At 39.6% G+C, this 20,742-nt stretch overlaps 1 protein-coding gene and 1 long non-coding RNA gene across 2 annotated transcripts in view; one reads left to right on the forward strand and one right to left on the reverse strand.

The window, feature by feature from the left end:
• The first annotated feature begins 470 nt into the window (after positions 1 to 470).
• LOC111870199 lies at positions 471 to 5,242 on the forward strand. The gene is made up of 3 exons (XR_002843808.2): positions 471 to 843; positions 1,739 to 1,856; positions 3,269 to 5,242. It is a non-coding gene; the product is annotated as an uncharacterized LOC111870199 (long non-coding RNA).
• Positions 5,243 to 9,728: 4,486 nt separating this feature from the next.
• The window catches only part of LOC111870200, a 23,271-nt gene continuing 12,257 nt past the window's right edge, over positions 9,729 to 20,742 (reverse strand). Inside the window, exons 7-11 of the mRNA XM_033753711.1 lie at positions 17,590 to 17,785; positions 15,779 to 15,837; positions 14,346 to 14,487; positions 12,676 to 12,843; positions 9,729 to 10,143 (exon numbers count right to left, since the gene is read on the reverse strand). Coding sequence (XP_033609602.1) covers positions 10,003 to 10,143; positions 12,676 to 12,843; positions 14,346 to 14,487; positions 15,779 to 15,837; positions 17,590 to 17,785 — 706 coding nt within the window. The 3' untranslated portion in view covers positions 9,729 to 10,002. The remainder of the gene's footprint in view (positions 10,144 to 12,675; positions 12,844 to 14,345; positions 14,488 to 15,778; positions 15,838 to 17,589; positions 17,786 to 20,742) is intronic.

Raw genomic sequence — 20,742 nt, forward strand, 5'->3', positions numbered from 1 at the left:
AGACCCACTACTTCTCACAAAATCTGATAGCGCCTGGAATCGAAACAGGGACCCCTGGATTTGTAGCCAGGAACTCTGACCACTACACCACAATGTATTTCATTTTGAAGAACTCTTGTCAGTGAATATTTTCTTTTCGATTTTATAACAGATTAATTATTGTACGTAAATTTATGTGGTACGTAGGTACAACTGTTGTGTGACATTTACTGAAATATAACCAGCTTGGCGGTCACATGAAGTTCTGGGCCAAACCCGATCTATTTCAGCTTTCCAGTGATTACGTTAATCGAATTGTACGTTGTGCGTACTTGTAAACGAGATTTTCCCGTCACTCGCGCCACGTGACGTTGGCCCAGCCTATTGGAGAACACGGCCAGTGACGTCAGTTACGCTTCACACACCGCTTCTTGTTACTATCGCTGTCATCAAGACGACTTGAGGCAACGTTTAAAAACATTGTCTGGGGACTATAAAAGCCGTGTACAAGAATAGTTTGCAGCAGTACTGATCAGCGCGTGTTTGCTAACAAGTGACAATGTACCCGAACCCTTTGGAGAGAAAACACTCAACTATACGTCAGATGGTTGATAAATTTCTGTGTCCGGAGGCAAACCGCAAGAACAAGAACAACAATAACAACACCAAATACGGAAATTGCTCGTCGTCTTGTAATAAGCAAACCGATCATAGTAGAACTACGTCAGGATATGGAAAATAGAGACTGTTTCTTCGTAAATCACGGTTTATGTTTATTAATACATTTATTGATTAGAGAAGATACTTTAAATGCGTGGCGGACTCGAAGAGATCAAGACGGAACAAGCGACAGAATTTGGAAAGGTAAGTTTATCTGAGATATACAGAATTCCCTAAAGCAATTTAACCAGTCGTTAAAATGTACTCTAAAATGCGTTAGAAATTTTTATATTATGTACTGAATTTACAAAAATTGTTCAAAGTACAGCAAACAACGTTGTGCTATCGTTCTACAAATTGACCGGCAGGTTTGAATTTGAACATTACAGTTAATGTGAGAGAATATTTTAGGGCCACTCTATATTTCTGATTTTGTTGACACACCTGAATACAAAGAAATGCTCTTGGAACCAGTTATGATTTAAAATATAAGGAAATTCTTTCCTTCATTTATTACTTAAGTTTGGAGCTCGAGAAATTGCCTGCGTGAAGCACTGATTACTTTCAAATTTACGGAAACTGCTCAATACTAACTACAAAATTACTATAATACGGCATTGAAAGTTACATTCTGAGGAGCAATAACATGGTTCATGTTTCGCCTGCACAGCAGCGCTGTATTTTTCATATTTCCCATTCGAACCAAATTTACGAAGAGCGCAGTATGAATTTTCGCCTCGACCAAGCGGTTGTCATTATTGAAATCAGTTATCACCATGAACTGTGCTAGGTCCAATTTTATCGTGATTTCAGTACATAAAAGAATACACTGAATTTTCTAAAGTTGAATTTGGAATTGGCGATACTTTATAAATATGTTGAGCCTTTTTTGTCAGCCAACGAAATTAATTACGAGCATCCTTTGTGAAAAATATTGTCATGCCAGGTTTAACAAATCAGGAGTTGCCAGTTAAAGAATTGCTTAAAGTCACAAAAAAAATAAAAAGCATGAATGCTTTTATTTCCTTTACAAGGCAAAAGAAATTTGTTACAATTTGTTTTGAATACAGAGAGCTGAATGAGTATATTCCTTCTTCAGGGTAAATATGTCTTATCCATGGTGCAGTCCGATGTTCGACGAGGCATATATTTTACTGACCGAGGAACTGATGTTAAGACGTCGGTCTGTCAGTCTGTGGATTACAGTGAAGTGTGAGGTAAGTTTCAAGTTTATAAGAATACGGAACGAAGGTGGTTGTCCGTACCTCCTCCTCAAATTTTGAAGTAAGTCATAAATTGAAGTCATTTGTCTTACATCTCGTTAGGTTTCTGTGTTTGGGCTTCGGAAACCTAACCGCTAGTCATCGGAATGTCATTTTGACTTTCTGGGATATATGCCTCTGCTCTGCATTTGTCGGGATGAGTGTGTGTTCCGTAGCACCTTCATATCCTTTGGCTATTATCATCTCAGAGATGACGAGCCTAAGAATTCGGTGGGCGACGGTCCTGGCTATCAAACAGAATAATTTTTGTAAGATTTGAGGTTTTCACGGCGGTGACTATGAAGAAACCCGTCTTCTGGGATGTGTCGCCGTGTACATATTGTGTTAACTGACGTTTTGGAGGAACGTATCGCCTCCAACTTCAGGCGTCACATCCCAGAAAACTGCCTTCTTCAGAATAAATTTGTTTCGTAAACTAAAATGCGGTCATTAAAAATGTAAGATAAATGAAGTGAATGCACTTCACCGTTATAATAAAATTCTGTACCACATCAATTCACATTTTTGTTGAAGTCCGCAATTTACACTTGACAACACAAGACTGGTGTCTTGTGAATGACCGGCCTTATATACTTAATGCGTTCTGACCACGAAACCATTTTGCCTATCACCAAAGGGTGTTACTGCATAATACTTATTTTTAAGGTTAGTTTTAATGGTCGATTAATAACTGTGTCCACTGTCTGGGGTACCCCTCCTGCATATAATTTTGGGAGATGGCCCAGTTTCTGTCTCCAGGTGACTGGTTGTCATGTTACTGACAGATTTGTAATCACATTCTCAACTTTAATACCGACGACAAGTGTTGGAATCGAACCCGAGACATTTTGAATGCTGACTTAATATTCTAACCACTTGGGACCACTGGGAATGCCTTGGTAATGTTCCAACTCTGCCTCATGCAGCATCGATATCTCAGCAGGGGAAGGGAATGAATGCGTACATGTACATTTTGCTAGACATGTGATGACACTTTGAAGGAAAAGTTGCCTCCATCTTCAGGGTAGAAGACAGAGCAATTTAAGTTGGAGACAGGGGATTCCTCCGGAACGTTGTTGCTCATAAACAAAACTTCATGGCGTCACATCTCAAAAGGTTATTATCTTGATTTACATGGAAATAGGATGTCATTCAGTTTACTTTTGTGAAACCACTGAATGTTCATAGCACTGAGACAGAGTAACTTTGCAATCATATAATGCACAAGTTTAGAACTGAAATCAGAACAACTGTTCTGGAGCACCGCAGTTAAGAAAGAATGTTTCTTTCGAGCCATCTATTCAACGCGTAATTATCGTGTGCACTTCAGAAACTCTTTATACATGTTCCATCATCTTTTGTTGCAGGAAGCAACGTAGACCAGCACTGTCCAGTTTTCTGGAGACAAATGTAAACTGCTCGTTCTTCTCAGTTCTTGTAGACATCTGCACACTGAAGATATTTCCAAAGATCCACATAAAGAAGGCTAGTGGCCGTGTACATATCAGTTTGGATACCATTGAATTGTTTTGTGTCTGACCCGCTGTGTCTCTAACAGTATTACTGTACTTCAGCCAAAGTGCGAACGGTGCTTCTCAAACCTGTTGACAGTTACCCTGGTTACTCTCAGACCTTATTTTCGATTATAAACAAGAGTGTATTTCTTTAGTATCATGTTTAGACATCCGAAAAGTGAATGGTCACAGAAGTATATAAAATGATGATTGATAGAGATTTGCTGAAATCCGAATTGACTTTATATAGTTAGAAACTCATAGAAATCTACACGGGTAGGATTACTTGGAGGCGAAATTTATCTAGCGACAAAATGGCAGGACACTAAAATTGGCGGGAATGTTTGACGGCGAAATTTATCTAGTCAAAAAGCCACAGGATTCTAAACTTTGTGATAATGTTTGGCAGGGGGCGGGAACGCTTCGTGGCGAACTTGCTCTAGTCACAAACTCACAATACTGCAAAGTGAGTGACAGTGACTGGCAGCGAATTATAACCTTGTCGGTTGATCGAATATACAGGGTGATTCCGTCAGAAGTGAAAATGTTGTAGGGTACAGATCTCAGTACTGACTTTTATTAATGCTAAATTGGGGACATAGGAGTAACTATGGCTCTTATAATTGTTCCAATTCAATAGAAAAAGGAGGGGTCCATGTAACTGCGAATGTGAATCTCTCTCTCTTTCGTTTTCGCTATAATTTAAAATTGAATATTTTTAGAGCTCATCCACGACAATTATCCAGCACAGAGGATTAAATGCCATTTTCTGTTGTCCACATTAAAAACATTACATTTTCGTTGAACAGAAGTTGACGAGACCTGCACTAAAATTGAAGAATAAATTGTAATTAGTATCATCGTTCCTTACTGTTTCGGCATTTTATTACTACTTTTTATGTGAAGACAAAGTTAACCCTGAGTTTAATTAACTAAGCATCACATCATGAAGATGAGCAGGGAGTGGAGTATAGCTTCACCATTCTTAACCTCGGTACTAGTTGGAAGGTCGTGGTCAGCTTCATGCACCTGCCACTTTACCCTCCAAGGGAAAACTCCCGATACACATTGTGTACGAAACTTGGTGGGCCATCGAGCTGGTCTTGACATTACGGAGAAGAACAAATCTCTCTTACTTGCCAGGAACTGAACCCCAACTCCTCGGTCGTTCAACGCGTAACCTTATCGCTATAGCGACTGAGCTAGAGTTCCTAAAAATCTTATATTCTGATGAAATTCCATAAAGCACTTAAAAATGGCATTTTCAACGGTAACAGGAATACTCTGTTCCCATTGCTACGCTGCTGAGCTTGCATTTGTAATGCATTAGGCTCAGACCTACCGAGTAATCAGTCAACTGTGTACTATTTCAGATTCTCACAGCTGTGGTTATGAAGGGTGACATATTCTGGGATACAGTGACGCAGTGTAGTCGCCTCCATTTCCAGCTTCGAATAATTAGCCATTTTTCATGCTGGTTTCTTGCTTGGTTTATTGGCATTATATCCCCGAATACAGAACTCTTCATAATTAGTGAGATGTTTATTTTCAAAAGGACATATATGTTGCTCGTTTTGAGCGAAAAGGGACACTACAACAGTGCTGTGTTTGAGAATCACCGTGCAATCTGATGTATTAGCTAGTCCGATGTAGCACTGTACGCTTCGTGATTTAATTTATTTCCTCTGTTCTATTTTTATTGAGCAATTATGTTTGTAAACCAAATATATAAGTGTAAGTGTGTAACTTATTATATAAGCACCATTTTGTGACATTTTTTTTACAGAGATAAATAATAAAAGAATTGCCTATAACCGAAACATTTTTTTTTCTCTCCAAACAATACCAGCCTAATTTAGAGCTCCCGTAAACCCACTTTCCATATTCCATTAGGGAGGGAGCTTCATGGTACTTATTTCGAAGTACTCACTTGTGTTTCTGGCTGCGCCATAGCTCAAGCGGTTAGTCGCTGGCTTCCCACCGCGGCGGCCCGGGTTCGATCCCGGGTCTGGTCAAGTGGAAGTTGTGGTGGACAAAGTGGCGCTGGCGCAGGTTTTCTCCGAGTAATTCGGTTTCCCCTGCCAATTTTCATTCCACAAATTGCTCCATAATCACCCTCATCTATCATCTGGGGCTGGTACAATAGGATAGAAGTGGCCGCAGTACAAGGCACTTAGTCCCACCCACCAGCAATAAATAAAAATCTTGTGTTTCTAGTACTGTAACAGTTCTCTGGTATTCCATATAGAAATTGTGGTCTACGTTTAGTAATTTGAATGCATCGCCCCTCTGCCGGTGGTTATTTCACAGGGACTGAATCCGCACTTGGTTCTTCATAATACGTATGTTTTAATTTTAATGCAAATGTTACACAGTGACAGTTATGCCAATTTCCGTGTTTCTAACATTGTAGGTGACCCAAATTATTTTGCTATTTGTCCAGAAAACTGTGGGAACCCGCAACTGGATATGTACGCTCGTCTTTTTTCAACTGCATCTTGGGTTGACATCCTTCTCAAATTAATTTATTCTTCCATATTAATTTCTGAGATTTATTCATTGACTCTTTACTCCTCTCCAACACATTCTTTTTACTGCTCCGCCTTTGTGTTCCTAAAATACATATTCGTCTTCTATAGCGTTTTATGCTTGATATTTGCGTTTTTTATTAATATGATAACCGATATGTAAACATTTCATTCTAGCCTGCGTTTCCGCCTATGTTCATCTACAGTACTCTTGAAAAGTAAATATTATGATCTCATCGATTGAATTACTGACTGACTCTCTGACTAATTAACTACTTCCATGAGGAAGAGTTCCTTGTGCAGGTAATGGACACGCAGCTTGAAAAGGAATTCCTGTAATTCGAAGGTTCTTTACTGTTCTCAAAAGATCGCGCCACTGGGCACCATTCAGGTGAATCCAGTCCTGATCCACTACAATTTTCATACTTGCTACTTCGTATGTCTGCCTCTCCCAAGTCGTCATTATCTTCAGATTCTGAGACTAAATTTCTGTATGAATTTCTAATCTCTCCCGCAACTACTGTGTGCGCCGTCCATCTAAACCTCTTTGTTTGGTTATTCAAAGCATGGAGAAGGATATAAATTGTGAAACTCCTCATTGTTCAGGGTTCTTTCACCAGCCTTTTACTTTTCTTTTATTGCTATTGGGGTGGGACTAAGTCCTTTGTACTGCGGCCAATTCTGGCCTATTGTACCAGCCCCAGATGATAGGTGAGGGTGATTGTGGAGCAATTGGTGGGATGAAGATTGGCAGGGGAAACCGAAGTACTCGGAGAAAACCCGCCCCAGCGCCACTTTGTCCACCACAAATTCCACTTGACCAGACCGGGGATCGAACGCGGGCCGCCGCTGTGGGAAGCTAGCGACTAACCGCTTGAGCTATGGTGCGGCCTTATTAAGGCCATTACATGAACAGTTTCAGATTCTTCAGTGCTGTTATTACTGATGGGATGTGTTTACGAATTACGGCTTTGAGGTTGAATCGGGTGGCATGATACACATACCAGGTTCCATTACAACTGGATCTGGCATTCAGCAATACTAAGGTTATTCCCTCCACAGTGAGAGAGGGTGCGGTGTTGGTGTTGCCGATGATAGCGATTTCCGAAGTACACAGTTGGGACGGACTCAACATGACAGGCACATGTGACAGTTTCATAAATTTCGGTTCATGAGGTCAACATTTGTTAGGGAGGAGTGCACAGACATACACACAGAGACAGTAAAGTTATCTCATATGCCAAGTTTAATTTTTTTGATTAAAAAAATCAAGCTGAAATTCAGCTCACACACGAACGCGAATTTTGAAAGTGCGCGATGTTAATCTGTTTAAAACATCTGTCATTCTTTCTACTCTCACACATGTCGAGGATATACAAAATAATTTTCCAATTCAATTCTTAATTGAACTTCCATGCAAAATCATCTCTTGAATTTCAAGCACGAATAAAAAAAATGATACATGTAATTATGCTGTGTCTTCATTGGAGTTTAGTGAATTAAGAAATAAAGAAGAAAGCATTAAATATTACTTCAAACTTTTTATTTTAATTTCGCATATTAGGGGGTGGAGTCCATCTGGGTCCACTCGGCACGTAGGCCACTGATTGGCCGATTGTACCTGCCCCAGGTGATTATGATGATGGATAATTTGGTGGAATGAAGACTGGCAGGGGAAACCGAAGTACTCGGAGAAAACCTGCCCCAGCGCCACTTTGTCCACCACAAATCCCACTTGACCAGACCCGGATTCGAACCCGGGCCGCCGCCGTGGGAAGCCAGCGACTAACTGCTTGAGCTACGGCGCGGCCAATATTACTTCAAACTCCGCAGAAAATATCAAACTTAGTCTTTTCTTTCGATATAAATCTATTTAAAGTTAGCCTCTCCAGAAGGACTCATTAAGAGTCCTATTTACTATACTATACTATACTATACTATACTATACTATACTATACTATTACCTATTTACTATATTAGCATAAAGGTGCCCTATTAATGTAGCTTGTGGAATAAATTATCTGTCTAGGTACGTTGTTCATTAGTAAGGCAATTGCTACATTGCAGTATCAAGGTACAAAGGCAATGGATGACAGTGTCACCTGTGAGGAGGAGCCTGCTATGTGTAGCAAATAAATAACTGGGAAGTGGAAGAGTTTATAATTGCCTTCACGTGAAGTTTTAAGACACACAGCTGATATGAGTGACTTGTGCATACAAATACGCAACTGAATGTTATTACCTAGTGACGTAGCATAAAGGGAACTGTTCTGCCATCTGTCTGATAACAGCGGTGACAATGGAGGTAGCTCAGCCGGTAATGCGGACAACTACTCCTTTACCTCCACATTCTACACCCAGAATACGCCAGTGAACGGTTTGTTTTGACATTGTTGGGTGAACTACTCTGTATTTAGGGTACAACTAAGTGCTTCTGTGAATTGGAATCCAACTTGAAGAATCTCAAAATTCCATTCACAACACTTTTAAGGGGGGCAGTCTCACATGTATCCTGTGTTTATACCTGGCTAGTTACGATATCCTAAGGATAGCCCGAATAAAAAGCTTTGTGCAAATTTACGAAGTTTAATGTTGATATCAATTATTTCTGCAATTATGTTGAAAATGCATTATGTTATAGCAGAAGATTCCCCAAACCATAAAAACAGCACAAACAACAATGAAACGAGTAGCCATCAGTTCACCGAAGTCGAGAGAACATTTTCCCATCTGAACAATAATATAGAGATTAGATTGCATCTCTGTCTCTTAAACATACTAGTGGTCTAATTACAATAATATTAATTGGCCAGTCAATTGACTCCTGTTATTCTCAACCACATGTGAGAATCAGGGTTACGGAAAATACATTCTTCAGGTCATCCGAGAACTCAACCGCGAAGCAAAAAGGATACAATGGAAACCAGGTACTTGAGTGGGAGATTTGTCATAAAATAAAAACTGAATTCGTTAATAACTGGCTTCGTCTGTTTTTGTTTTTACAGATCTTTTCCTCTCCAAACACAGGGCGAATCCGTTGGCCAAAATTTAGTATTTCTCCATTGAAATAGATGAATCACTTGTACCTGAATTGTTTCCGAAACATGGAGAAAGTATAAACTGTTAGGTACTTAAAAATTATAGAACTCCTTGGAAATAAATCAGCATGAACTTACCCTTACTAATGTGTACTACGTGTGTCAAAAATATTATCAAACAAAAAGATATAGATGAGGTTGGGAAAACTTCAATGTAAAATGTTTACCATGTGCTGGTTTTTAGTTCAGTGAAGGAAATTCTGATGGACTTGGTTGTCCGGAGGAGCTAAGAAATTTTGGGGGAAAAAATCATAACACCTGTCTGTGCAAGTTGTTTGTTAAAGTGAGAAAATATTCATAAATGCATAAATATTAACTTCTGTTGAACAGAATTCTATCTAACACAAAATTAAAACACCTACAATTCACTAATGTCATGTGTGACAATATTTCTCATTAACAATAAGAACGACATTAAAAAGAAGTTCCAGACACTTTCAGTACCTTGTCATAACCTTACTTTTCCCACATATTTATTATTATTACATAGTCATTATCGGTAATATATAGCGTCGGACGACTTATGAATTAGAATGGATTTGGAAGGAAGTTGTCGTTGGCTAATTGAGGCACTGTTACAGCATTTGTCTGAATGTACTGAGGGAAATCACCAGGAATGTAAATCAGAAAAGACCGTGTGCTTGCCGAGATTGGAAAGGAGCATCTAATGAATAAAAAGTTAGGATGTTACTTCTTGGCAACCTGTTCTATTTTATTACCATTATTTATCGATTAACATTAGAAAATTGGAATTTAAATACTGATTTTTACCATCATCATGTTACGTATTCGAGTCATAGTAAGAGTAAATAAATTGATTGCTACAAAATTAAAAGCACAATACATGTCATAACTATTTCGATTTTGCTCTGTTGTGCAGAATCCAATTTTAATATATAGCAGTGAATTTATTTTACTTGTTATTTTCACAGAAACTCAGCACATCTCCAGTGAGGATATTTCATTTCCGTAATTTCTTAAAGCTCTCTCCGAGTTGCCGAGCACCTTCTTCATTTATTTCCTTATAGCCGATCATTGTTTTCTGAGCTCTTGAGTACCATTTGGCCACGTTAGGATATTTGTTGACGTCAAATCCAAGGGCCTGAAAATAAAATGTCATTCTGTATTAACATCACTATTATGCCTTACTGTTTCTGAGATGTAGTGGGTCTGGAACGGGATCCATTCAGCCTCGTGAGGATAATTGAGGAACTACTTGAATGGAAAAGTAGCGGCTCCGGTCTACAAGACCGATATTAACGGCCGTGGGGATCCGTTGCGCTGACCACGTGACACCCTCTATCAACAAAGAGTTTGCAGTAACTTCGCCGACAAGCGGCGGTCGCCCTGTCGGTATAGTTCGCCTGCGGACTACAGGCCACAGTATTCGTTCATTATGCCTTACTGACAATCAGCCTATTTGGTTCTACCCCACTATGTTATTACTCATACCTATACAAGTGCTCACTCAGAGTCACTCATGGATTCGGGAAAGCTGCAAATTTTCCAGCTACTCAATAACTTCCCAGCGTTTTATGGAACCCGTAGGTTAATTACCGTGTTCATAAGAGCCCTCCACTGGCCCCTATTCTGAGTCGATCAATTCAATCCGTACCATCCGATCCTATCTCTCTAAGATCCAATTCTATATTGCTCACCCATCTACGTCTCGGTCTTCCCAGTGGTACTTATACAACTGCTGCAGTTCACTACTGCCTGAATACCTGCTACTTTTGATAACTCGTGTTTTTATTGCTACTGTCATTTAGTAGGCTTGTTACTGTTTGTCGATGCGGGTAGTTCCTCTCCATTTTCAGTTATTGGTAGGTCTAAACACGCTCATGCAAATTTCAGATTAATGGGCCATTTGAAAGCAGCTGGATCATAAAAAAAAGAGAGAGAGATTAACTTACGATAAGTTGTAACAATAATAACAATTGTGAATGAGTGAGTTTAAATAAATAATATAAAAGTATTGCTCATAATACTTCTGAAGAAATCCGGCAATTAATAATTTTATCAGTAGAGAATAAAGCATTTTATATGAAATTTAAGCAGGTGTGCGGAGAAAGTTTTATTTCCATGTACTTAGTGCAGAGATTTGAGGCTCTCACTTCGAGGAGTGTTAATTTTGGGGTCTTCTTTGATGTATTGTCATGTGGTTTGGCAGACACGTGCCTATTTTTAAAGCCACTGGATGACAGATTTTACATACAATTTCCTACTTCAAAATCTTCAGAGGGCTTCGTACAGGTTGTGCTTTCTGAAGCACATTCAACAACATAAGTACGGTTAACAGTGTTGTCAGTAGTAATGCTCAACTTATCCGCGGGACATGAAGTTGATTTAGAGAATGAGATGTTTGTGTGTGACTACTGGAGTCATGTCTGCTGCAGATAAACAACATGTTTGAATAGTTAAACTTAATAAACGCGTGTGTATTTAATAAGAAATATCTGCATGACTGAGGCAAAATTATTTTACATTTAAAGCAGTCTGTTAGCAACATTCATGACGCATTACTTTTTTAACAACGAGAAGCTCTGGAAATAAGTAATCGCCAACTTCTTTTTAATACGAAAATGACATCGTAGAAAACTAAAATATCTGGGGGGATACAAGATACACAGATAGCAAAATGATCACTTAAGCCTCCGGAATTAGGGCGAGATCTAATTTAAACAGCAAGTTTCAAAATACGTTCTTATCGATCATAAATTATTTATTTATTTCAGTTTTGACAGAGAGCTTCCAAACTGTAGAGGCAGTGCATAGCAGCAGATGCCTTATCTGGCTAAATACAGGGTTAGTATAAAAGAAACAGACACTTTCAACGTTTTATAGAAACCGAAGTATTGTTGATATAGTCAAAATACTTACATGTTTTTTTTTAATATATGTCTTTAAGTTTGTGTCACTAAGTTAGAAAAGTTCTATGTGTGGGCCTTTTGTCACACGGCAGATATCAATACGAGAATCCAATTCATTCAGACTCACCGGAACATGTCCTCGTCAACACACGTAACAGTTGTGGTGCGTTGTTTTAGAGCGTTTACACTTACAGGAAATAGAGGAACAAAAACTCTGTCTTTGATATATCCCAACAAGAAAAAATCAGTGGCAGTTAGATCGGAATTCTTGGTGGTCAACTTGTCAGTGCCATGCTCTGGTCTGTTGAGCGGTGTTCAGAACGAACTGGGTTATCGTACTGATATCTGCCGTGTGACAAAAGTCTCACACATAGAGCATTTGTAGCTTAGTCATACAAACTTCAAGATATACACTAAATTCCATGTAAGTGTTTTGGCTATATCAATGATACTTTGGTTGCTACAAGACGTTGAATGTGTCTATTCTTTTATACTAACTCTGTATATACCGGAACACATTTAGAACTATTATATTTAATTTTATTAAATATTTGGACAATTGTAAATCAAGAACTGTAGTACATAATTATGGGAGAAAATTATTTTAAAAAAGTTTAGCCCAGATGTCAAGCAGTTCGTTATTTAATCGAAACAGGTACCTAATCTGGGGCATGAGATATGTGGGAGGACATACACGAACTCTCAATTAGCATTACATACGTGTAGCCTGTCTAAAGAACTAAAATACTCTGTACTGAACTTACCTCAATGCTTGACACTGTACTAACGATGGAGTAGTCGGCAATGGTAATACTGTCTCCAGCAACCCAGGTCTGCCCTTCTAGAAACTTGTCCAAGATACTGAATGCATCTTCTAGTTTATCCAAGTGTACTTTTTCGCCGACAGATCCAGTAAACATGATGGGGTACAGCTGTGAACATTCGGAACGAACATGTTATAACACATTCTAAGGAGGACCTTGGTTCTTTCTTTCTTATTCATACATAGTATTCACGCCGTTTTGCTGAAAAACAATGCGTAAAACTATTATGACAATAAACATGCTCTCACTCACTCACGGAGCTGAGCCCTTGTTGAGAAGCTGCCAATTGTGCAGCCACTCAAGAACTTCCCAGCATTTTACGGAACCCGAAGGTTCATTACCGTGTTCACAAGAGACCTCCAGCCGTCCCTATCCTGAGCCAGATCAATTCAATCCATACTATCCCATCCTAGCTTTCAGAGACCCATTTTAATATTGTTCACTCACCTACGATTTGTTCTCCCCAGTGGTCTCCTTCCTTCCGGCTTTCCTATCAGTATATGTATTTCTCCTCTCCCCATTCGTGCTACATGCCCTGCCCATCTCATCCTCCTTGACTTGATCATTGTAATTATACTTGGAGAAGCGTTCAAGTTAAGAAGCTCCTCGTTATGGAGTTTTCTCCAACCTCCAATAAACATAATCTAAATGAATTAATACTAGTTTGGCGGTCGTGGAAACAGCGCATCCAGGACATTCGATTTCTGGCCAAATACAGCTGCTCCGCCTAATTCCTGAGTGCAACTATGAGAACAGTTGGACAATGCAGTTTGCTCCCACTTGCACCTGACTCTTCATTTCTTTGCCGTAATTCTAGTTCATTGAATGGAACCGATAGAAATATATTTTAATAATGTTGTTGACTTTATTTTAAGTAAGTTTTAATATCGATAAGTATAAATCCATTGGTGGCAGTATTTGGACATTTTCCTGGACGGAATGAGGACGCCTTCTGGAAGGAGTTGGTCACGAGATGAGAACTCTGACCGGATGCAAAGCAGAGTTCTGACAACTCAACAGGCATGTAAACACTTCATTGACAGCCTCTCTACAAAATTAAGGAGAAAATGACACAGAAGGAACACGGTTGTTCAGTTGATAAGTAAAGCACACGGCTATAGTCGCTTCTCATAAAATAAGGTCAACACGTAGCGGTCACAGAAAACATTTCTATTCCATTTTTATATAATTTTAACTTTCATGTTTTATCTTCAGTTTCTAATTTTAACTTTTTAACTTTAATTAAAATTTATTATCTAAGCATTTTAAATTTTTAACCAAAAAGACTCAGTTTACGAATTTATGCATTTAAATAATTTCAAGACACAATAAGCATCCTTATTTGAAGAATTAGATAAAATTTTAATTGCAATTCAGTAGCTGAAGCTTGAGCATTGTACGCCTGATGATGGCTCGGTATAAGGGTCGAAACATGTTGCGTTTGTAAAAACAAATATAAACAAATGTTGATACAGTAGTGTCTTCTTCGTTTTTTAAATATAGGATATTGTTGTATAGGCGGCATACCTTATATACCTTATTTATAACACACAAGAGGTTGCACACTATTAAGAGAGCATAACAGATACATACTGCTATAGCATACTCACGTAGTAATCCAGGAAACCTGCGGTCAGTTTTCCGATGTCGAAGTATAGTCTCTGATCAACAGTGGCACGTTTTTTAGGATCCTTGGGGTACAGCGAGTCATCTTTGCCGTACTGATTCACAAGATACGCGAGAATGGCGCGGCTGAGAAATAGAAAACTCTCAGGTTAGAGATTGGAACACACCTAGCGAACTCTATAAAATATCTGTATCACATGGAGGCTCGAACTTTCCTTCTCATTAATTTTATATCTTGAAGAAAGCAGTCTTCTGGGATTTGGCACCGTGTATATGTGGTGTTAACCGACGTTTCGGAGGAACGTATCGCCCCCATCTTCAGGGTTGAAGAAAAAGTATAAGTAAATNATGGTTTTATTACGTGCCTTGGCCAAACATCAGGATGCTAATTTCAAATACTCTCTTTTTCTCCTTGGCCTTTAGTCCACAAGTGAACTATACCAACCGAGCGACCGCCGCTTGTCAGCGAAGTTAGTGATAACTTTAGCGGATAGAGAGTGTCGCATTGTCAGCGCAACGGATCCCCACGGCTGTTAATCTTGGTTTTCTAGAACGGATCAAATACTCTTTAAGCTAAGAAATTTACAGATTTATCATCCATGACATTTATAACTTCAGTAGTCAATACACAGTCATCAAACAACATACGAACTGAATATACAGGTGGCACACGAAATGGTATAATATTTGATCTATTAATAAAATCTTTATTTCAAATACAATGCTAGAAACTAACATAAAAAAGGCAACTGAATGGAGATTTATCCGCTGTGAATCAAGTATTCAGTATGACCGCCATTACGTCTGGCAACTTCTTCAACACGAATTGTGTTGTTGATTACCTGACAGCACATATCCTCAGTTATCTCATTGTAGGCCTGAATGGTTAGTGCTCTCAATTCATTTACATTTACATGAATTTACAATTCATTTACATTTACATTGCGGGTTTTTCGAAAAAAAAATCTTTAAGGAATCCCCAAATAAAGTACTCACATGGGTTTAAATCAGGACTATTCGGGGGCCAGTTCTGTCCACATCATCATCAACACTGCCTGCATCCACGCGGTTCAATGGCCCCAAGACCAGACTTAACAATTACTAATGAACCAGACTGGAAGTCTGAAGTCAGTAACATCTTTGAAAATATAAAGTTCATGGCCAACGAAAGCTTTTAATATATTGGCTGGTTTTCTTTCGATATCGACCAATAACAATGTAGAACATCAGACGAGTGCCACGAAATGGTGGGTCAGAGGTGAGGTTCTGTCAGATGATCCATGGTTGTGACGTCAAGTAGTCTCGACACACACCACAGGGTGACGGTGGTAGGAAAACCCGAGGTAAAGAAAGTAAAGCCTGACCCGATGCTCTTGCCAGAATATATGCTACATTACTACAGAGTTGCGTTTCTCACCTTTCTCCAAGGCTAAATCCATTGTCATTAATCGTCGGAATGGCGTGCTGGGGGTTCAGCTGCAACAGGACACGAAACAATACATTGCATATGTTGACTATCACGTGTACGTCTTGTCGCGAAGTATGCATCAACACATCGGAAGTTTTACTGGATTTTCTATGCGCTCATTCGACACTCATTTAGAAGAATGCATTTAAATGTATTTCATCTCCATGAAATATATGTGCTCACCTTTAGTTTCAGCTCTTTAATATGCTGACAAGAGCCGCGCCATAACTCAAGCGGTTAGTCGCCGGCTTCCCAACGCGGCGGCCCGGGTTCGATCCCGGTGCCTGGTCAAGTGGGATTTGTGGTGGACAAAGTGGCGCTGGGGCAGGTTTTCTCCGAGTACTTCGGTTTCTCCTGCCATTCTTCATTCCACCAAATTCTCCATCATCATAATCACCCGGGGCAGGCTACAATAGGCCAATCAGTGGCCACCGTGCCGAGTGGACCCAGTTGGACTCCACCCCTCATTAAGCGAATTAATATTCTGGCGAGCGTCCCGCTCATTCGGTGATAAACTTAAGAATCGTTATCTCCTTTAAGTGTTAAAGGGAATACAGTAAAAGTCGCTTTTTTCTTTGTCCACTTTTCCTTCGTTTTAAGCATTAGAAGGTACAGTTGTATGCGAATGTATTTTCGAGAAACCAGGTGGCTTATTGAAAACTGAATTACAGGCACATTAAGCATAGAAGCAATTAAAGTGAGCATTCGTTTTATTTAACTATTCTTTATGCTGTAGGATATGTTCGTTGTTTATATGGTTCTGTAGAATTTTTAATGTTAATATTGCAAATTGAACATTTTATGAATTTCATATGAAAGTTGCTAGCAGGAACACGAAGACTCATTTTCCCTGAGGGAAGTGCAGGATGTAAGGCCACGATAGACCCGAACAAGAGAAAAAAAAGTGCATCAAGGCGATGACTCCTTTTACGTAAAGAACAGAGACATCATTTCTCTAAGGAAACAGTGAAACTATAAGGAACATGATGGATAAAACGATATAAACAGACGCAAACGTCTGCTGGATGCGCTCAAGCTTGTTGGTATCGACAGACGTGACAGAATTCCAAACTACCGCGGCAAATTCTTACTTGGATCTGACTAACGTAAAGTATGGCACTTATAAACAATCCAGGGAACAAAATCGGAAGGTTAGGGTGCGAATTAGGTCTAATAGCTTTATGCATTCAGAGAACATGAAATTTACATGATTGCGACAATGTTAATTTTAAATAAAAGAAAACACCTAAGTACGCAGTACTACTGGTGCTCGTAATGGGAGCATAACAAAACTGATACTAGTAACACAGAACATTTAATAATAATAATAATAATAATAATAATAATAATAATAATAATAATAATAATAATAATAATAATAATAATGTAAAGTTATTCCTGTGCTTAACTAATTAGGCACTACACCATGAAGGCGTATGGGGGAGTGGGTGTATAGATCCACATTTTCTTCACCTCGGCACTAGCTGCAAGTGAGTGGTCAGTTTCACGCCCCGAGGAAAGTGCCCCCCGTACCCATTGGATAGGAGGTTGGGTGGACGCCAGAGCCGGTCTGAACGACGTGGAGAAGAGAAAATTCTTGACCCTACCGGGACTCAAACTCCGACCTCTTGGTCGTTCAAACCGTAGGTAGTCGGTTTACAGACTACGCTATTCCGGCTCATAATAATAATAATGCTGTGCTCTGGATATGACGAAGAGCAGACTGATCTCTTACGTAATAATAAACTTCCATACTCTACCTTAAGGAATTCAGGCGTTCTGTTTTCTCCTTTTGATAAGTCTGTCACCTTCAAGTTCAGTTCAATCTTGAGTGCTTTGGCCAGTAGTAAAACCGACCTGCACGGTGGGCTTGCGAGAACGTAATACAAATCAATAGGCATACTGCTTTCACAAAATGCTCGATGCACGTCTGCAAGCCGGACCACCGCTGTGGTTCTTTATATCATTACGGCAGGACCTTGATGATGTTTAAACGTATGACATTGTGTCACTATTATGACCATGCAGAAATTCTTATCAATCGTAAACAATTCTGGAGCTATCAGAACACGTAGATACAAGCGAACACATAGATACAAGCTTGTGGTCAGTGACGGCCTATTAATAGTTCTCGGAGATGTCGAAATGGAGATGCGATAGCTGCTTCCCTCGATTTGTAGTCGGAGGGGGGGGGGAATAATACTGTTAGTTAGTTAGTTATTTAGAGAGGGTGGGTTTCCCCATGCACCGCGACCAGTTTGATCTATTGTGCTTCCCTCTATGATATTCTACCAGTCTCTTTACCCTACCGATAAATGATGCGTACCATCAGTCCCGCCGAGCAAGCGAGTTCGGCCACTTGCTTAGCGGTGTCTATAATGCTTCCCCCATCTATCAGAGGCCTTAAAGACTATAGTTGGACGGGAAACGTCCTGGAATTTGGCTCAGTGATCCCCTTTGGGGATATGAGGTTCTTTTACGTGCCGTAAGTTTACGACACGGGACACACAGCTTAAAGTCCCTCCCGGAGGACTTGTTCCCTGAATTTTTCAGCCCTTAAAAATTCGACGACCTCCGCCGGGTATTTGAACCCGCGTACCACGAGTCAGGAGGTGGGAACGTTACCTCAAGACTACGGAGGCCGCTAAATAATACTGTTAGTACTCAGCGCCCAATCTAGCGAGAAAACCCGGACAGTTCCTTCTGCGCATGTTCAGCGAGAACAGTCAGTCCGTTCCTACTTACCATTTCATTATCGCTCCTGTTTTTAAGAACAAATAGCTGACTTAGGCCACTTATGTAAACGGTTAAGCAGTGTGCAAACAATATCTCATTGCTGGTCCGAAATTCCCATCATAATTCATCAGTGTTACGGCATATTAGTCAAAGTCTCCCATATCGAATTTTACGAAAATCAGCTCCACAGTTTAGGCGCCGATTCTAGGTAACAGACACACATAGAGGTGTGGCTTCCACGTAAGATGTTCTTTTTCACGCCTAATCAGCATTATTCAGCAGTTTTGAGTGATTCCGCGTGTCGTTATCTTTGCAGTTCAGCGTTACTTGGCGATATTCAAGGCTCAGATTATTTGATGACGATAAATCCATTGTACATAGTTACATAATCATCATCAGATAACTAAGGTACAGGCGAGTTACATTTGCCAGTCACTTCCAACTGAAGTTTATGCGAAGTACCACTTCGGCATTAATAAATAAAGTCAGGCAAACTAAGTAAGGAATCGCCATTGGTTGATTTGAAATTTTGGTGACGAGTAGCAAAGATACAAAAAAAGCTCCATTTTCATGGTTTTGAATCTGTTAGCAATAAAAATCGAGAGTTATGTTTTGTCGGTCATTTACTAATTATGTCATGTTGAATGATGCCGTGAAGACTGTAAACACAGGCAGACTCATGTCAAAATAATGTCATAGCAATAGCCCGGAAGGATTGACAAAAATCATGAAGAAAACCTCACGATGACGCTCACCATGGCTCACCTGACAATACTAAGAGAAGTCTGTAACCAACAGAACTGCTCGTTGCGTGCATCTTCTTATATCCTGGAATGTCACAATGTGAGGCTTGTTTGTTACTGACGACGTTGAGAACAATGGTAAATCATTCTTTCGTTTTAGGCCATCATGTTCAGCGGTAATGTTGTTAGTGTCGAAGAATACGGGCGGCCGCATACCAACTGTGTCAAGACAAGCATCAAAACATGAGACCAAAAACAAAAAACAAACGCAGTCTTGCTTCATTGATTCGTCAACATCATGACCCAGACCGGTGTGCGGCGGTTTTCATAATCTCATTTGTTTCAACTGTGCTCCTTTCTTTGCGTCATGTCGCAGACATCGTGTCTTGACTGTTACGTGTCTTCAAGCATGCCGGTGTGAGGCCAACCTAAAACCGACATTGTCTTACTTTTTAAGTGTACTCCAAGTTACATACGTAAAGTCTGGCTTGCAGTGCGTGTGGCTTTTGAACAGGACAGCACTTGTGATCTGAATACAGGCGTCAGAAAACATAATGCCTGTGTGAACGGAAAATGTGCATGATGGTGAGTAATTATGATAGGAAGTATTTCATGGAAACGGTATACTACTTGGCCAGGTAGTGATCAAATTCCGGCAGAACTTATTCAAGCAGGAGGCGAAATATTACGTTCTAAGATCCACAATCTAATTACTTCTATTTGGCATGAGGAAAAATTGCCTGAGCAGTGGAAGGAGTCTATTATTGTACCAGTTCACAAGAAGGGTGATAAAACTGACTGTAGTAATTATCGGGGGATATCACTGCTATCAACTTCATATAAAATTTTGCCCAATATTCTTTCAAGGTTAAGTCCATTATAGATGAAATTATTGGGGATCATCAGTGTGGGTTTCGACGTAACAGATAAACTACAGATCAGATCTTTTGCATTCGTCAGATATTGGAGAAAAAATGGGAGTACGATAAAACAGTACATCAGCTATTCATAGACTTCAAGAAAGCCTATGATTCCGTTAGGAGGAAAGTATTGTACAATATTCTAATAGAGTTTGGGATACCCATGAAACTAGTTAGGTTGACTGAAATGTGTTTAAACGAAACGTATAGTAAAGTCCGTGTAGGTAAATATTTGTCTGATAAACTTCCTATCCAGAATGGTCTAAAACAAGGAGATGCTTTATCGCCACTCCTTTTCAACTTTGCCTTAGAATATGCAATTAGGAAGGTCCAGGGAAACCAGGTGGGACTGAAATTAAACGGGACATATCAGCTGTTTGTCTAAGCCGATGATGTGAATCTACTGGGTGATAATGTAGACACCATAAAGAAAAACACACAAACTTTAATTGCCGCAAGTAAAGAGGTTGGTCTAGAAGTAAACACAGAGACAACTAAGTATATGTTGCTGTCT

This window comes from Cryptotermes secundus, unplaced genomic scaffold, assembly GCF_002891405.2.
Source record: "Cryptotermes secundus unplaced genomic scaffold, Csec_1.0 scaffold779, whole genome shotgun sequence".
Taxonomy (NCBI): Eukaryota; Metazoa; Arthropoda; class Insecta; order Blattodea; family Kalotermitidae; genus Cryptotermes; species Cryptotermes secundus.